This window comes from Labrus bergylta, chromosome 12 (genome assembly GCF_963930695.1).
Source record: "Labrus bergylta chromosome 12, fLabBer1.1, whole genome shotgun sequence".
Taxonomy (NCBI): Eukaryota; Metazoa; Chordata; class Actinopteri; order Labriformes; family Labridae; genus Labrus; species Labrus bergylta.
This window is the reverse complement of record NC_089206.1, coordinates 25,267,650-25,285,148: the sequence shown is the minus strand read 5'-3', so window position 1 is coordinate 25,285,148 and position 17,499 is coordinate 25,267,650. Positions and strand designations below refer to the sequence as shown.

General features: G+C 40.4%; 1 protein-coding gene across 2 annotated transcripts in view; it reads left to right on the top strand.

Moving 5' to 3' along the window:
- The window catches only part of arhgap4b (Rho GTPase activating protein 4b), a 34,730-nt gene that overhangs the window by 14,464 nt on the left and 2,767 nt on the right, over positions 1–17,499 (top strand). The window contains exons 5-23 of one of the 2 annotated variants that reach the window (XM_020635338.3): positions 2,412–2,474; positions 2,583–2,756; positions 3,263–3,391; positions 3,687–3,908; positions 4,551–4,652; positions 4,772–4,957; positions 5,201–5,285; positions 7,255–7,282; positions 8,174–8,201; positions 9,179–9,239; positions 9,391–9,468; positions 10,871–10,999; positions 11,631–11,736; positions 11,844–12,071; positions 13,511–13,566; positions 13,792–13,963; positions 15,411–15,503; positions 15,752–15,859; positions 17,121–17,223. In XM_020635338.3, the coding sequence (XP_020490994.1) occupies positions 2,412–2,474; positions 2,583–2,756; positions 3,263–3,391; positions 3,687–3,908; positions 4,551–4,652; positions 4,772–4,957; positions 5,201–5,285; positions 7,255–7,282; positions 8,174–8,201; positions 9,179–9,239; positions 9,391–9,468; positions 10,871–10,999; positions 11,631–11,736; positions 11,844–12,071; positions 13,511–13,566; positions 13,792–13,963; positions 15,411–15,503; positions 15,752–15,859; positions 17,121–17,223 (2,151 nt within the window). Of the gene's footprint in view, positions 1–2,411; positions 2,475–2,582; positions 2,757–3,262; positions 3,392–3,686; positions 3,909–4,550; positions 4,653–4,771; positions 4,958–5,200; positions 5,286–7,254; positions 7,283–7,557; positions 7,655–8,173; positions 8,202–9,178; positions 9,240–9,390; positions 9,469–10,870; positions 11,000–11,630; positions 11,737–11,843; positions 12,072–13,510; positions 13,567–13,791; positions 13,964–15,410; positions 15,504–15,751; positions 15,860–17,120; positions 17,224–17,499 lie in introns of both variants that reach the window. The other variant, XM_020635337.3, reaches the window with a different exon arrangement.

The window sequence follows — 17,499 nt, the reverse complement described above, 5'->3', positions numbered from 1 at the left end:
AGCCTTTACAAAGAGCATCAGAGAGAGACTCATTTTTGTAAACTTTAAAAAGTTTTTTTTCTGATGGAGATGTTGAAAACTCTACAAATTATTGTCTGGAAATCAACTGTTCAACATCATGGGTCAACATCTTGCGAATGATCAACACTGAAAGAATACAAACTTTAAAAGACGATAGGCTAAATCAAATAAGCTAGCAACAGTGGCTCTTGATGTCTTTTATAAGCAGAGGATCTTTAGAGAAACATTCATTTTTCTTCTAAAGCTGCTTCATTCTACTTTTTATACAGTTGTTAAATATCAGGTCCTTTTCTCCCCACAGAGGCGCAGATATCTACCGATCAGTCAGATCAATGTCAAAACGTTGTGAACTATGGACACTGAAGAGCCTTTTTTAGATCCAGTTTAGAAGTCTGTTTTCTTCTTTAATGGGTATTGAAATTGTTTACTTTAAGGGGTTCATTGCTGAGAGATGCAGATGTAGCATCGTATTATCTGACGCTGAGAGTGAAAACTAAGCTGGAGTAGATGAAAAACTGTTAATCTCAAATGCCAAGGACTTTTTGATTCCAGCCGTGTCGGGATGTTAAGCTTTGACCTTTATGTAGATATGCATCGTCACAGCTGTGTCTGAAAGAGGTCATGTGTTTTAGATAGCGTAGCTGAGAAAATTGACCTAAAAAATAATCACGTCCGAACTAAATTGTCCAAACCCATTAAAGGAAAGGTTAAAAGATTGCAGGATTACTTTGGTTTCATATAGAAGTCATATGTTTTTCAATAGGTTGCAGAGGATTTCACTTACTTTCAGGAATTACTTGTCGACTGTCAGCAGCAGAATAAGCAGATTACGACTCAAACATCTAGCTACGCTAATAAACAACTGAACACTGCACACTGTCAGCTCTACGTCCTGTTCCAAAATTCTAAGACTCTATGCATAAATTCATAAACAAGGATTTTATTTTCAGAGCTACCGGATTAATTTTGTAATACAGCACAACAGTGAAATAACTCCATGTGTTACTTGCCAGCCAAAACTGGAGAAAAATCTTCTCATGAACGTTCTCCATCTTTTTTTTTTCCTTCTGTTATCTGTCTTTGTACCGCAGTGGCATCTGCAGTCTCATTCATTTAAAAAAAAAAAAAGTGTTCATACTCATTTTGCTAAAATTACTGCTTGTCAGACACGCTTCTCTGTACCTTCTCATAGTTGACATGTGAGCAGAATTTTAATTAAGCTATAACAGTCACTTCAGAGCAGCTAAGAGGTGTTGTTAGGAGCCAAGCCAAGCAGAGCATTACCAAAATCACTCTCAACGCTTTATTGAGTCGGCTGTGGCTGACATCAAAGTCACTCTATGCGCTTGTACCAATTAAGACTACAAGTAGCCTAAAAGTCATGATGGCTAGCTTAGAATAATATGAAGTTTATGTTTTCAAACTAGAAATATGGATCATGAGAATTAGCTGCACAACACAGTGGCAAAGTAAAAAAATGTAATTCTTATTTGGCTTTCTTTATGTTTCTTTATACAAGAAACCACTGAGTGCGCAGTGAAAGAAAAAAATTACAATTTAACGAAAAGGGACACAGCCTGTTTAAATACAATAAGCTGCATGATGCTACTTTATACAAAAAAATAAAACAACCATAAGAGGGCATTTATACTTTCAGTCTTTTTTGGAAGGTAAGTGTTTAGAGTCTAAAACAAGAGTGTCTCTAGTCTGTCTACAAACTCCTCAATTATGAGAAAAGTCCATCCTCTCTGTCTTTTGCCTGCTCCACTTTTCAGAAAATGTGTCCTCAAATAGGCTGTTTGGAGATTCTCCCTTCATGACATCACAAAGGGCAGTAACCCCTCCCCCAGGTGGATGACACTCCCTCAGCTAGGTGTTTGTTCTGCCCTCTGAGTCCGTCTTCTCAGAATAAACATTTGGGAATGGTGCACAAAGGCCAAAGCCACATCCCCTTCCAGAGAGGGGGCGTGGTCAAACACAGCTCATTTGCATTTAAAGCTACAGACACAGAAACAGCCTGTTCTGACATAGAGGGGTTTATAGGCATGATCAAATACAGGGTCAGAGTGGACTTTATTTAAACTTGTTGAAAAGGAGGACAATATGTGACCTCTCAGTTCATTTTTAGATTGCAAAGAATAGTTTAACATTTTCAATCCATTGACTCGCTTGCCAAAAATGAGACAATAAAATTGATTCCTCTCTGACTTATTGTGCCAAAATGTGGATATAGATCTAGTGGACAATCAGCTTAGCTTAGCATAAAGACTGAGGGGCAAAACGCATGAAAGCAAAGAATTGTCTATGGCCAAATGTTTAAATAATACTTTTTAAATAATATATATGCTCTCTGATGTTTTCTTAATATATTCTGCTTTTGTAAATTGCAGAGTAAAGAAGTCGGTATCCAGATGCAGGACGAGTTGTTAAAGGTCACCACTGAGCTGCAGATGGTGAGCATTTCATGTTGTTGATCTTAAATCTAATATTGTATTATAATGTAATGATGGTGCCCCGATGTCGACAGTGCTGATATGGAGTTTCTGTTTTGTGTCGTGAAGGCTATGAAGACGTATAACCAGTACCACACAGACTGTCTGATAGCCGAGGGGAAACTGAAGGAAGCCGAGCGGTTGGAGGAGAGACACACCGGCAAGTCAGCTGAGCTCGGCCTCGGCCAATCAGGAGGACAGAGACGGAGTTCTGTCAAGAAGATGGAGAGATTAATGGAGAAAGTGAGTGTGTGTTGCTGGTGTCTGTGTTTTTTTTTATTCACTATATTTTACAGAATGCCTTAAAGTAACCATAGTGTTAACCAATTACATCTCAGGTCAAAATTTGGCTGACGGTAAGGTTACGGCAAGGTGAGGCTATAGTTGTGGTTATGGTTATGCTTAGAGTAGGTCTCCAGGAAATGAATGTAAGCCAATGCAAAGTTCTGTGAAGTAATGCAACCACTAGTGTTTGTGTGGGTATGAGAGAGTGAGACAAGCTCAGATCACAGGAAGTCTTGATGCTGGTTTTCTATAAACCAAATAACTTCCTGTTGTTTGTCTAAGCATGTTGAAGTACATAGATTCTGTAAACGCATTATCTTTCCCCTCTTTGTTTTTGACTAAGAAGGGGAATATTACTCAAATCACCATGAAACCACAATGAATCGTTTTGCTCCTGTTTATGTTATCTAGTCTTACATGTTGTAATGTGTTTGTTTTGTGCGCGTGTGTGTGTGTGTGCACAGAGGCATGGCAGGGTGCAGGAGAACCAGCTGAAGTGTACCAAGGCTCGTAATGACTACCTGCTGAATCTAGCAGCAGCTAATGCAGCCATGAACAAGTACTACCTGCAGGATGTCAGCACTCTCATCGACGTAAGAAACATGCTATTTGTGTGAGACTTTAACCACCTGTTGGAAAGGGAGGGGGTAGCTGCTCTATTGTTTGTTTTTCTAAAGAAAATGTGAGATATTATGTTGGGGAAAAAAATAAAATTCCTCTGCAAAGGAGGAAAAAAACCATTGTCTTGCATTTATTCTTCTCTACATCACATAACCACATACATGTTTATTATTCTGTCTCTTTCTCCTCCCCTGCATCATCAATGCCTCCCCATCTTTCTGTTCTTCTTTCTCTCCATCCATCGCTTCTCCCCCTCCCTGCTGGCAGTGCTGTGACCTGGGTTTCCATCTGTCTTTGGAGAGGATGATGAGGTGCTACCTTGCCAGTAGGTGGCGTATCCAGAAGACAGAGGAGACAGGGCTCAGGCAGCTGGAGGCCGCAGTAACATCGCTGGATCAGGGTGGAGACAGAGACGGGTTGCTACAGCAACATGACTCCGCCTTCTGCCTTCCATTCAGATTCAACTACCATCCACATGAGGGAGACCAGGTGAGATCACGGTCATCTGTCCGTTTCCACCAAGCGGTCCGATTGCATTCGGTTTGGTACGGCAGTGGTACCAAAATAACTGATCTGTACCGTCCTACTTTTTTGGTACCCTTTTGTTAGGGTGCCAAGCGTACTGATCCGACTCTAAAGGTTGGCGCTAGACATACTTCAGTCAGTTGATTGGTCGAAAGAATCTTCACTTCCTTTGAGACGGCTGTTATAAAGGACAAACGCAATACACATTATGTTTAAATATTCTGCGGCTTTGGAGAGAGTCATTTCAAGGCTGTTTTTGTTGTTTGTAAAGTAATGTACTCAAAAGGATGACATCATCAGTTTATGTATTTTTCAGTGGTTTGAGTTTAAAATGGCTGATCTTTGATTCAAAATCTCGATCTTCTTTCATTAAAGTGCTTAAAAAGCGATTCCTGAACACCTTTGTGTTTTAAAAGTTTACCTTAAATAAACAAAGCAGAATTAAAAGCTCTTCTACCGTCAATCCCTCAGACAGCATCCCAGGATCTCTTCTTTTTCTCCTCCAGTCAAATAAAACCGTCTCTCCCTCTCTCTAAACAAAATGCTGTTGGCTTTAATTTGATGATGTGTCACAGTGTCACGCAATCTCTTGTTTGTGTGTTTCAGGTGTGTGAGGTGAGCGCAGAGAGCCAGGTGAGGTACGAAATGGAGACCAGGTTTCAACAGATTCAGTCCCGACTCGCTGCTGTTACCTTGGAAACAGAGGAGGTCAGCTAATTATTCCCATTGCCAGAATGTTTGTCTGTCTGTCTCTCTGGTTCTCGTTCAACGGCCGAGCGATTGAGCAATGATTTGAGATAATAAATCATTATATTTCCTTTTCTCAGGTTAGTAAAACGCTGAAAGCCACACTCACCGCCCTGCTGGACACCATGTGTGACAGCGACAGTAACCCCTCCCCAGACGTTCCCAGCAGCCTATCACATGAGCCCCCCGGAGGAAACACCGCCCAAAAACTTACCCTCGCCAAGCGTCGAGCCAATCAGCAGGACACAGAGATCTACTATTTTACAGTGAGTTACTGCAGCTGGCTAGAGGTGGATGCAGTGTGTGTGTTGTTTGCTTTTTTTGGCCTCTGCAATGATAGTGATGGCTTTTTGAAGGGCAAATGAGATGTTGTGCCGTTCTGCATAAACCCTTTGATGATTACACGCTAAGTGTTAAGAATTAATACATATTTCAGAAACTGTGCTTGAGGAGAAAAACAAATGAATTGGTTGAATTTCTTAAAATGTGATCATTTTTTGTCGTTGTAGAAAGTAAAGGAGTTCCTCACCAGCAGTTCTCTGACCTTCAAACTTCAAGCCAAACATGACCTTCTACAAGATGCCATACAGAAAGGTAATAATATACTGACATGTTAGATTATATGCTTGGAAACTGCCTTCCATGTTGCTGCTGTTTAAATATGTTGTTTGAGGGGGTGTTTGCAGACTTAATGACAATTTTCAAAACTTAAAGTTCACATATTATGCAAAACATGCTTTACTGTACTATGGTTTTCAAACAATAATATGTCTGTGTACAAACCCCCAAATATGAGCAAAGTCCATCCTCTCCATCTTTTGCCTGTGCCACTTTTTAGAAAATGTGTGCTTAAACAGGCCGTTTGGAAATGTTCCCTTCATGACATCACAAAGGGCAGTAACTCTTCCCCCAGGTGGGTGACACTCCCACAGCTAGGTGTTTGTTCTGCCCTCTAAGTCTGCCTTCTCACCGTAAACAATAGGGCATGGAGCGAGAAAGCCCATGCCACCCAAGCCCTTCCAAAGAGGGGGCGTAGTCAGCTAATTTGCATTTAAAGCTACAGGCACAGAAACAGCCTGTTCTGAGCAGGGCTGAAATAAAGGGGTTTATAGGCATGATCAAATACAGGATCAGAGTGGATTTAGAACAATAACTTCACAGACAGTTTTTGTGGTGCTCTGAGACTTATTTAAACTGGTTGAAAATGAGGATAATATGTGACCTTTGAAAACATACTTTGTTCATAAATCATTGCACTGCATTAAAACTGGTAAGAATTAGATTTTCTAAAAACTCATCAAAACAGAGGCAGCAGAACCTGAGCTATCATCTTCTTTTATTTCCCTCATTTTGCTTCCCTGTTAAATCCTGGCTCCAGGTTACCCACCATGTGATCTGATCAGATAATTGGATTATTTTTGCTCATAGCCTCAAGTCCCTTGTCTCAATCAAAGCTGAGGAGTGGGCTAAAGAGGCCTTATAAGGCTTCTATCTAATTCATAGACTTTATAATACATAGACGTAGTCTCATTGATGTGCCCCATTAGTAACTGAAGCTGAGTTTTGAAGCCCAACCAGGGTTTTGCTCTTACTGAAAATGCTATCTGAACCTGACTTTCAATCACTCTAGTAACAGGCAAATATGTGGACTTAAGCCTTCTGGAGAATAATCAAAATGGACAAGCTATTTAAAAAATGACCACCCATACAGTGTGTGCCAATACAGACATGAGCCATTCATACTAAAAGAGTTTTTGTACCCGGCTGTAGACATTTTGTTTTCGGCTGCTAATGAGTATTTTAACCAAGCAACAACCTCCGGTGAAGGAAAATTAAGCCAATGGGAATATGCAAAAAACTGCTGTTCATTGAGTGTCCACTTGAGGCTGGCTGCAGATCCCTAGGTCTTACGTACACCCCCTTGCTTTTACAGAAGAAATAAACAAGTTAACAGCCTGGTTCAAAAACCAAATTGCTCTGAATAGCTCATGTCTTTATTGGCACACACTGTACGGGGGTGATTTTCTTTTACAACTCATCCATTTAGATTTTAAGAAGGATCAGAGTTATTCATGATAAGGCATGTGGCTGACTTGACTGATGGGCCGGTGCGATGTAGGCTTCAAACCCGCCTCAGTTCCAGCTCTTTAGCCTGGGGTTGGGTTGACTGAAAGTTTGGTTGAGACAGCATTTAAAGCAATGCGACCGGCATTGATGGGCTTCAAAGCCCCCCTGCAGTAACCAATGGGTGTCACTCAGGTTCATGTTTATTTACAGTCTATGATTTTAACATGGGTGTAAATGGGACTTCAGGGGCCTTTGGAGCGAGCCCCAAGTGGACACTGATGAAATTGCAGTTTTAACACTTCTGTATTGGCTTCACGTTAAAACACCGATGTTTGCAGCTTGATTGTCTTAAATTTTCAAACTTGTCCCAAAATGGCTTTGTACAACTTTATTTGTAACCTAAAAGTGTTCCTCTCTTATTATGCTGTGAAAGCTGTCACCAGGAGCCAGTTCCAAACCTTAATTTTCTAAATTGCTTTCTGCCTTTCTCTTCCAGCCGAGGCTGTGGACAGTGACCCTTCCAGGTAAGAAGAGTATTTACACAGCCAAGAATAAAGAGAGTGACTGAGAGAGGCTCAGAGACATGGAGGGGGCACAGAGGACAGGAAGAAGACAGTTTTTTATCCAGTTTAACTCAATTCAAACCAAAATGCTGTTTTTGGCAATTGTCTATAGTGTAAAGTTTTATTTTTGTAAGGGGGGGAGATCATGAAAATAACTTACTAAAAACAATACGATGTTGAGTATTAATACCCAGATGTCAATTGGCATTAAGCATTTTATTTATTATATTTCCCAGAACGCTATGTGCTCGGTCAGTGCGTGTTCGGAAGTCCAGACCTGTTTCCCAATTCTGCCACACACTCTTCACCACAGACATAATCTCCTACATACAGGTAACAAACACACTCACATGCAAATTTCAAATATAAGTGAAACACACCCCTGTTTTTACCTCTTTATTTATGTGCCTGCTGCACTGCACCGCTGTTAGAACCTCCAAAGGAAATTATTTAGAAAATCCTGTTACACTGAAGCCGAAGAATTGGAGGGGGGTTCACGCAACACACACACACACACACATGCTGACAGTCCATCCCCCCCAGTGTACTTCCTGCTGCCTTCATGTGTGTGTGTACGGTCATGCTTATAGCTTATTGCTGGCTTTCTCCTCTTTTCAACCCCCCCTTTATCTCCTCCTCTCTGGTGAAAAGGATTAAGATGCACTGGCCTCTTTGCTGCCTCCTCTCTCAACTCCTCTATTGAGTGTACGTGTGTGTGTGTGTGTGTGTGTGTGTGTGTGCTTATAGGCGCCTCTTCCCAATGCTTCTTAATCTTCATTCCACTTATTTCTTACTCTTCTTTTTCTAATCTTTGCCTCTTCTCTGTCTCATCGCTGCTGTGCTCGGCTGCAGGAGGAGAAGGAGAATGTCTCGAACACAGGTACTAAACCCGATCTGTGATAACGCGTTCATGCTGGTAGCCATACTTACATTAAGACACAAGGTTATGTGAAAATGTTTAATCTAGCTACTGTATGGTGGCCTTGACAGTCCAATAAAGCAAAATTGAAATACAGGAAGCTGGCTGAAGATGGAGAGGGGGTGGACTAATATGTTTTTACTTCTCCCCACTCCTTTACAGACATGTCACTTAAATAGATTAGTGTCCAACATTTTTTTCTTCATTATACTTTCCACTCTTTGTAATTATTTTTTATGTTCTGTCTGTTTTTTAATGTTTACCTTTTTCTTACGTTACATGTTCGGAATAACACTTCAAATCAATTCCATAAAACACAACTTTTAAAATGATATCAAATAAGAAAAAATATTGTGTGAAAATAAGAAAAAAACACTTCAAAAAACAATTGCCGACAAAACATTCAAAAGAACATATAGTTGATTACACATCGAACAACACATGACAAAGTGTCATGTCATAAAATAACACAAACTCAAACAAGATAGATGAAACTAGCGGGATGTTTCAACATAGATTTCAGGGATGTTGGATTCTGTCATTAAGTGTCATTCTCATATTTTATATCACATGGACTTGCAGCAAAATGAATTAAACACATATAGGGGTCACAGACTCAGTGACCTCAGTATTAAAACAGTCCTGGTAATGGCCCAGGCAATGGCATGAAACATTTGACCTGCACTATGCATCAACCAAACACATTAAAAGGTTATTTACAACTCATTTTTTTCTTGATTATCTAACCTTTTATTAACAATTAGCTCACATTACCCTTGTTTAATCACTGTTTTCCTGCATTGTTTCCTGCTTGGCATATTTCCTCCTTCCTCTTACGGCTGTTTTTTTTAATCTACCTCTTCTGTCTTGTCATCTATCTGCATCCTCTGTTGGTCTGTTGTTCACCTCTTCTTGTTTGTTCACCTTCTCTTGTGCAGAGCTCTGGGCAGCAGATTCCTGTGGTGGTTGAAAGCTGCATCCGTTTTATAAACCTTCACGGTGAGTCACTTTTCATGACATTAGCAATGAGGCATGCTGATAGTGCTTTGGACGTGGATGATGAATATGTGGAAGTATTTTCTGTATGTGTGGAACAACAAGCCGTGTGTACTTGTGTGATGTAATGTGTATGTGTTTGTGTGCATCACAGGCCTCCACCATGAAGGTATATTCAGAGTTCCTGGGTCGCAAAGGGAAGTGAACCTCATCAGAGATGCATTTGAGAGAGGTAAATGAGATCCTCTTATACATAATATATACTCAAGTCTTTCAACACTTCCTTTTTTTTTTAGCCTCTCTTATCTCTATAAGGGATTAAAGTCTGTAAAAGGATTACCTTACACATTTTGAAAGAGTAGCAGAAAGCTCTGCTGATCATCCTGTGAAACCTAACTCACTCACTCTTAATTCTATTAGCCAGGCTCTAAAACTGTCCCCAGTTCTCCAAACATATTGAGCACCCAGGTGGTGAATGTGCCAAACTCGAGCTCCTGTAGGAATAACACTTTTAACATGGCTGTATGCTCTGGTGATCATAACCAGGGGGTGAAAGGCATGTGAGGGATAATGACCTTGGCACTGCTCTACTGACTTCTGCTGAACAGTTTTTTGTGCTCCTGGTGTAAAAACTCTAAATGAGGCTATTGACTATGTGCTGAAAAAAGAAGCAGTTAATGGAATTCTTGTCACCTGGATTAGCTCTGATTAAGACTTTTTAACAGGAACATTTGATTTAAGGTTTTCAAAATAATGTCACAGTCAATGAAAATACTGACAAAACTCTGCATGAGGTTTTAAATATTCATTTGTCGTCCTCTGGCAGAAACTCTGAATTGAAATATCTCAACCTTTAGGAGCTAGTTGTTGTGGCGGCTGTGGCTCAGTTGGTAGAGTCAGTTGTCTCTCAGCAGGAAGGTTGGGGGTTCGATCCCCCAAAACTGCAGTCCTTGAGTGCCCACTTAAGGCTGTCTGCAAAAACCCGAAGAATCCTGATTAGTTCCCGAATTAGACTGCCCATTTTTATGAGATATAAACATTTAGAGCCAGGTACAAAAGAGGTTTTGGACTCTTTACCTCATTTCTTTATTGTTGAAAACTGTAACGAGTGTGATTATTATTTTTTTGTCGATCATCATTGATTATATCCAGGATAAGTCTTGAATACATTTGCATAATTAGTGGTTTGACATAAAGGTGGGTGTGTTGTAACTGCATTCCAGGAAGACCTGCTACAACTCCCCGTCTTTGTCTCCTTTAAGTTTGAACTTAAGTTAGGTAGAGTCAGCATTTTCAATATGTGGACAACCAATATGACGAATGCTTCTTAATCAACCAGTGGGTGACATCCCTGACAATACGTCCTTGTTTTATACAGTCTATGAAGGAGAACAGACAAGGGACACAAGTTAAAAATGTCAGAACAAAATCGAATGCTTATTGAATCTTTTTTGTGCCTCTCAAAATCATTTGACATTTTAAGAAGACATTTATCCTTCTAACAGGAATGTCCTGTCCTTTTCTGCCAGTCAGCTGCATTTTGACTATTTGTCTTGTTCCTGCACTAAAAAAGTGTAAAAAGTGTGTTTCTACATGGATACCTTCAGCTCACATTTCTGTTTGACTCCCTGTAGGAGACGATCCTCTGTCTGACAGCGAGTGTGACCTGGACTCAGTGGCTGGCGTGCTGAAGCTTTACTTTAGGGGCCTGGAGCCTCCTCTCTTCCCTTATGACAGCTACTCTCAGCTGCTGGAGTGTGTCCGTAAGACCCCCTTATATAACCTCCATGTCTGTGTGCAACTTTGTTTCAGTCAGTTATTTGTGTATATTCTGGGTTTTTAGAAACTTATTCCAACTGATTTACCCCCTCATGTGGTATATCTTGGGTAAAACCTTTCTACATACTGTAGGTATTAATCTGCTCAATTTGGTTTAGCTTTTTGCCACCTTACTGATGGGACGAACCCATCCCCTTCAAATATATACACTGTCTGTAAGCTCTATTTTTATCTCTCTTACTGTCTGCTTGCTATTCCTGTAGGCATGAAACAATTTTGTTTTCCAAAGCAGAAACTCTGAGCTAGAATTTGCATGGATTAACAAGGTTGTGAACCTGCCTGCAACTTGTTTAAATCTTGTTTAAATACGTTAGTGGCCTTATAAATCAGCGCAGGCACCTCATCTCATCTCATCTCAGCAATTTAAGAACTCGTCACAACATTTCTTTAAGTCAGAATTTTGGGTTAAATGTGCATCTGTCACGGTTTCTATCTGAGAAACTGCAGACTGCAGCAAAAAATGGAAAAGCAAAAACTGGTTCCAGAAGTGAAATGTTTATTTCTGCTCATCGTGTTATCTTGCTCTCGTTTCACTTTTATTTCCGTCATGGTCAGAAATTGAGGGGGTGACAGAGAGAGCGGCGCAGATTAAGGCAATTGTTTCCACATTCCCACGGCCTCTCCTCATCGTGATGCGTTACCTCTTCGCTTTCCTCAATCAGTAAGCCTCAACAAAACACTGTGGTACACTCGGTTACCTTCTACGCTGCTACACTTAACACCATTGTAATAAGATAACATGACTTTTTATGTGTCTGTGTTTCTCAGTGTGTCTCAGTACAGTGATGAAAACATGATGCAGCCCTACAACTTGGCCGTTTGCTTCGGTCCGAGTCTGCTGAGGGGGCTGGAATCTGATGACGCTGTTGCTAGGCAGCCACAGGTTAATGATCTGGTCAAAACCATGATCCTCCAACATGACGTCATTTACCCCGGCCAATCAGAACTGCCGGGCCCCGTCTACGAGAAGCACATGACTCTGGAGCAAGAGTACTGGTGAGAGATTAGAAGTCATTGACCTAAATGTGGTGTTCACTTTTTTTTCTTTTTTGGGGTTTTTAGGCCTTTATTTAAAGATAGGACAGTCGATAGAGTCTGAAATCTGGGAAAAAAGAGAGAGGAGGGAATGACATGCGGAAAAGGAACCTCAGGTCGGATTTAACCCGGTCTGCCCGCTTGGAGGACCACAGGCTACCGACGCCCCCTGGGGTGTTCATTTTGATGCAATCTCAGAGCTCATCAGTTTTATCTGACTATGATTTAGCCTCTAGGAGAGATGGGCAATTTTTCAGGGTTCACAGTGTAGTTTAGAGTGAGATAAAGAACTTCCAGCCACAACTTCCTTTTTTCTGTGCGTTGGTATTCTTCACAGTCCAGCTCGCAACTAAACTAAATGAAAGCCAGAAAACTCCTGGTGCCAAAATCCTGACCTACGCCTACAGATAAAGAATTTTCATGCAAAAACCCTGAAAAGGTCTTTATGAATGTTGTAGTAGCACAAGCCAAACACAAAAACAACTTCTGAACAACTAAGTTTTGGATAATAAGTAGGATGATAGTTTTAAGAACAGTAGATGTAAACCGTGATGTCATCCATTGGTTTGTGAACTTTGTGAACCTGAGTTGTGAAGCCTAAAGACTAGAACTCTGGCTGTTTTTATTATTAATATTATTATTAATCTTTATTGAATTTTTGTGTAGCCAGAAAACATAATATGTGGACAATCGGCATGAGCTGGAGAGGAGCAAGGGGCTGTTATAACTGTACTGCTTTATTTCATGTTAAGTGCTTGGTATCAAATAGTCTCCAATAATTGGTTGTTCGGTGTAACAAGTCTAACTTCAGCATATGATCATTTCTGTTTTTTAAAGTGTAATTATCCTTGGTTGACTCAGTTAATGGCTGACTTGGCAGCAGCATCAAAGTGCTCTTGAGATTTGTTGGTTATGTTTGAGTTTAAGACTCAAGTCTGAGATGGATCCAGGAACACGGAGCAGCTTTCCCCTTCGCTCCTTTTTTCATGTCTCAATCTTCTCGGAACATAATGCTATACCATGCCAAAGGCATCTCTGTGCAGCCTGCAATGTTTTGTGTAAAAAGTGCTTAATACTATTAAGCTGATTACTCACTTAAATGTAACACGAGCCTGCAGCCTGTCGACAGTGTCCATGGAAATCTCTAACACCACTAAATCAGCTTTGGGAGAATGCCATGTAAAATGTCCTCATGAATAAGCTTTGCCCCGTGTGTTTTTTGTACAACACTGGGCTTTGAGGGTCATACCATAAATGTCTCAATGGTATGAGGTCTGATTTGATATTTTCTAAACATGAGGTAATGTATTTAGAGACGCTGTGGGGCGACGGCCGGTCCGTTTGTCAAACAGAAGAGAAACCGTGCATGACCACTGAGTGAGTTTTCTGCTTGTTTGCAGTGAGCCAATCACAGAGGAGGGAGATGGAGAGACTGAGCATCTGCCCAGTGAAGACGGTGAGTACATGCAGTACAAACACACACCCACACACCACAGACACACACACACACAACAGACAGAATCCTATTAGACATAGACTACTCATCAATAACTAAACTCCACATGAATGACAACGTTTTCTAATCATACACTAACACAAATCAAAAAGAAATATCAACAAAAAGAGTTTAATAGAAAAATAGGGTTCCATAGTTGACTTTAACCGTGTTGTGTGTGTGCAGAGTGGGAGGCAGTGGCTATGTTCGACTACGTGGCAAGATCTCCTGCAGAGCTGTCCTTCAAGCTGGGAGAGCTTCTCATCCTTCACAGCAAGGCCTCGTGTGATTGGTGGAGAGGAGAAGTTGGAGGAGTTAAGGGACTCATCCCTCACAAGTACATCAGCGTGCTGGATGGGTGAGGAACCGTTCACTATTGATGAGCTCTGTGTTGATGTCCAAAGTGGATGTTGTAATGTGGTTTGTTACAGATTTTTTTTTTTCCAAATTTGATTCATATTTTCTTTGGGTCTTGGCTCTTGTAGGTTGTTGTATCTGCTCATCAACTGAGAGACAATGTGTTTCTGTTTCACAGACAGATTTCTTACATACATAAGAACAACTCAGACTCTGTTCAACATTAGTTTTACTCAGAGTAGCTGCATTTTTATTTAAGCTTTGAAGTTCAATCTATAATTTTTGAAGGCATTGACTGATAGTTGGGATTTCTTATAAAGTCTGGCCATGCATTAAGTCGTGTACATTATTACACAGAGTGCTTAGTTATGGTTGAATATTCTTGTCACCTCTCCCTAACTTTGGTTAGAAGTTGAAGTTAGGGCAACAAAAAGAATCAACAGAAGGGTATTACTATTCTTAGCTATAGGAAAAACGTAGAAGAAGGGTTTATCTGAAAAGGTTGAACTTCTGTACTCTTTTAAATTCATATTTGACTGCATTTTCAAAAATGTACAAATCGTAAAAAATAAAATGTGGTAAGCATAAAAATCATTAGTTATCTGCTTAAAAGGAGAAAAAAAAACTATATATATATATATATATTCTGCACTGAAAGCTAACATCTGCAAGTGTATCAGGAGTTTATTTCTGCTTGCTTTCACTGAAGAGATAAAAATAGAAGTTAAATGGACAAGTGCTGGAAAAATTGATTTAAAGACGAGCTGTATCCTCAGCTCCGAGCACACCATGAGACCGAGCCAGAGTTAGCAGCACATCAGTGTGTTTGTGGTGTGGAGTGGTGATAAAGAGCTGTAGAAAATATTGCACTGAACAGGCGCTGCACGTTAAAAAACAAATCTAGAACTGTTCCAGAAGAGATCAGAAAAAGTATTTTAAGATATTTATTTTTTTTATTCTGTGCGTTTCTGTGTGGGTGTTTAAACTGCATATCATTCACATTCACTTATACATATTTACATTGCACAGTGAACTCTGGCTATATTAAGTACAGCGGTTGCACAGATACAGTAGAGGTTGTGTAAACGGAGAGTAGACAAATTCACAAAATACGAAAACACCTGACACCAAAAAAAGCCAATGCCTCGAATATTGCTTAAAATATCAGTTGCTCAACAACATGTAGCAATCAAGATTTTCATAGAGGGCATACATTTGTAGAGCTTTTGCTTTTTATTGTGATATCTAAATTATTTTTCATCATCTACACCATTTTGTAAAATAAATCATGCTTAATTTAATTCTGACTTCTTCTCTGTCTCCTATAATTCTCTGTCACTCAGCGTTTATCCCTTAAATAAACTTGTACTGGTTGTTCTTTCTGTAGTGAAATATAAGCTTTATATATATCTCTCTCTCTCTCTCTCTTTCTGCTTCTTCTCCCTCAGGTCAGAGCGAGGGAAAAGAGACGAAGGAGGAGGAGGAGGAGGCAGCACTGGAAACCTGACAGTAGAAGATCCACAGATGGAGAACACAACTCGGTACACAAATACACACACACACACACATACATACACACACACAAGCAAAGACAGTCAAACACATACTCGAGTGCACACTGCAATATATAAGTGCATTCACTCCACCAAACACATGTAGCAAAAGACTCAGACAGAAGAATACACACACAGTCAGAAGAAGTCTCTTTCACATTGTTGTGCACATTACACACACACACTCACACACGTACAAACTCTCATACATGCTTCTTGTGTGTACGTCTTGACAGGATGCGGGTGAACAGTGACAGTGCTTCGTTGCCTGGGAGACAGAGAGGCAGTGAGGGCAGCCCCAATCGAAAGCCACCAACTTCTCCTGCCACTCGACACCTACCAGTGTAAGAATGACACACATCTAGGACACAATGCATGCTTCTGTATAAATCATTAAAATCAAGATGTGCTTGATTTCTCACCGAAATACAAAAAAACAGACTCTCAGGTGTTTCTGATGGTGATAGGTATCATGTGGAAAATATGTATTTAAGAGCTTATGGAATCCTATTTCTTTATGAACATGACTTAGTTATACAAATGTTGCCTCACTCTGCAGTTTTTATCAGCTCTGTTCAGCTCATTATTTTGATTTGAAAGCTCACACCTTCACTGATTTGATTAACTCTCACTGCTCTTATCAACATGACCTTCTGTGGAAAAAGCTCGTCAACACCTTTTTCAGCACAATACAGCAGACAGACCAAGCCAGCTTTGACTATTGAACTTATTGATAGACTTTTGGGCGGAAGCTTTAAGCAGCTAATGAGCCAAATGTTTCACTCGTGAGTAGCTGGAACATTCACCAACATCCACAGTATGAGCAGAAACATGAATACAAATCAGTGCTTGTGTTGGTCACTCAGCTGGATTTGTAAAAAAAAAAAAAAAAGCAACAGATTGTGTGAATGTTCACCACATCAGTTTGTTTTGTGACAGTTTGTTTCTACTTCCACAAAGTGAGCAAACAAAATCAGGTGTGAAATTTAAGAATTTAATTTGTGAGGCATTTTATTCTCACCAGCTGGTGAAAGACACCGTTACAGGCTTGTGCACAGTGACAACATGGAAAAACTGCTACAGTAAAATAAATTACATTTGAGAGCAGCTGTGGCTCAGTGGTGAGGTTGGGTGTTCGATGCCCAGCTCCTGCAGCCACATGTTGAAGTGTCTTTGAGCAAGACACTGAACCCTGCGTTGCTCCTAAGCCAGCAGTGTGTGAATGCGTATGAATGTGCTTACTTAGTACTGATTGGCTCTTTATGTAGCAGCAATGTGGTAATGTGAGCTACGTGTTTGTTCTGCCCTCTGAGTTTGCCTTCTCACCAATAACATTTGGACATGGTGCGAGAAAGCCCTTCCAGAGAGGGGGCGTGGTCAGATACAGCTCATTTACATTTACAAGGTACAGACACAGAAACAGCCTGTTCTGAGCAGGGCTGAAATAGACGTGATCAAATACAGGATCAGAGTGGATTTAGAACAAGAAACTTTACACACATGTTTTGTGGAGCTCTGAGACTTATTTACACTGTTTTAAAGTGTTTATTCTCTCTGTGTTCTGTTATATCTGTCTCATTTAACCTCTATGACTTTGTCTTTTAGGTCCCAGGAGCGAAGACACACTTTGGACACTGTGAGACAGGCCGGCTTCAGACCCCCAGACAGACCTCCTTTTGCCCCAGCAGAAAGAGCAACAGTCGACAAGGTCAGTGAATTATCGTAATGTCACCAAATAAAAGGACCAGCTCAAGTACACATGTCACCTGTGAGGCTCGTAGGTTCACCTTTGGACCTTATTAACCTAGAAAAGTTTGCTAAATGCAGTTCAGAACTCAGACTGTGAATAGCTAAAAAAAACTAATGAAACTACTACATAACAGAAATCCAGTGTTTGCATGATGATACGGAGGCTCTGACATTTATTCAAGTATAACAAGCATAGTTTGTGATTAGTTGTGTTCTTGAGATGCCAAAGATATGA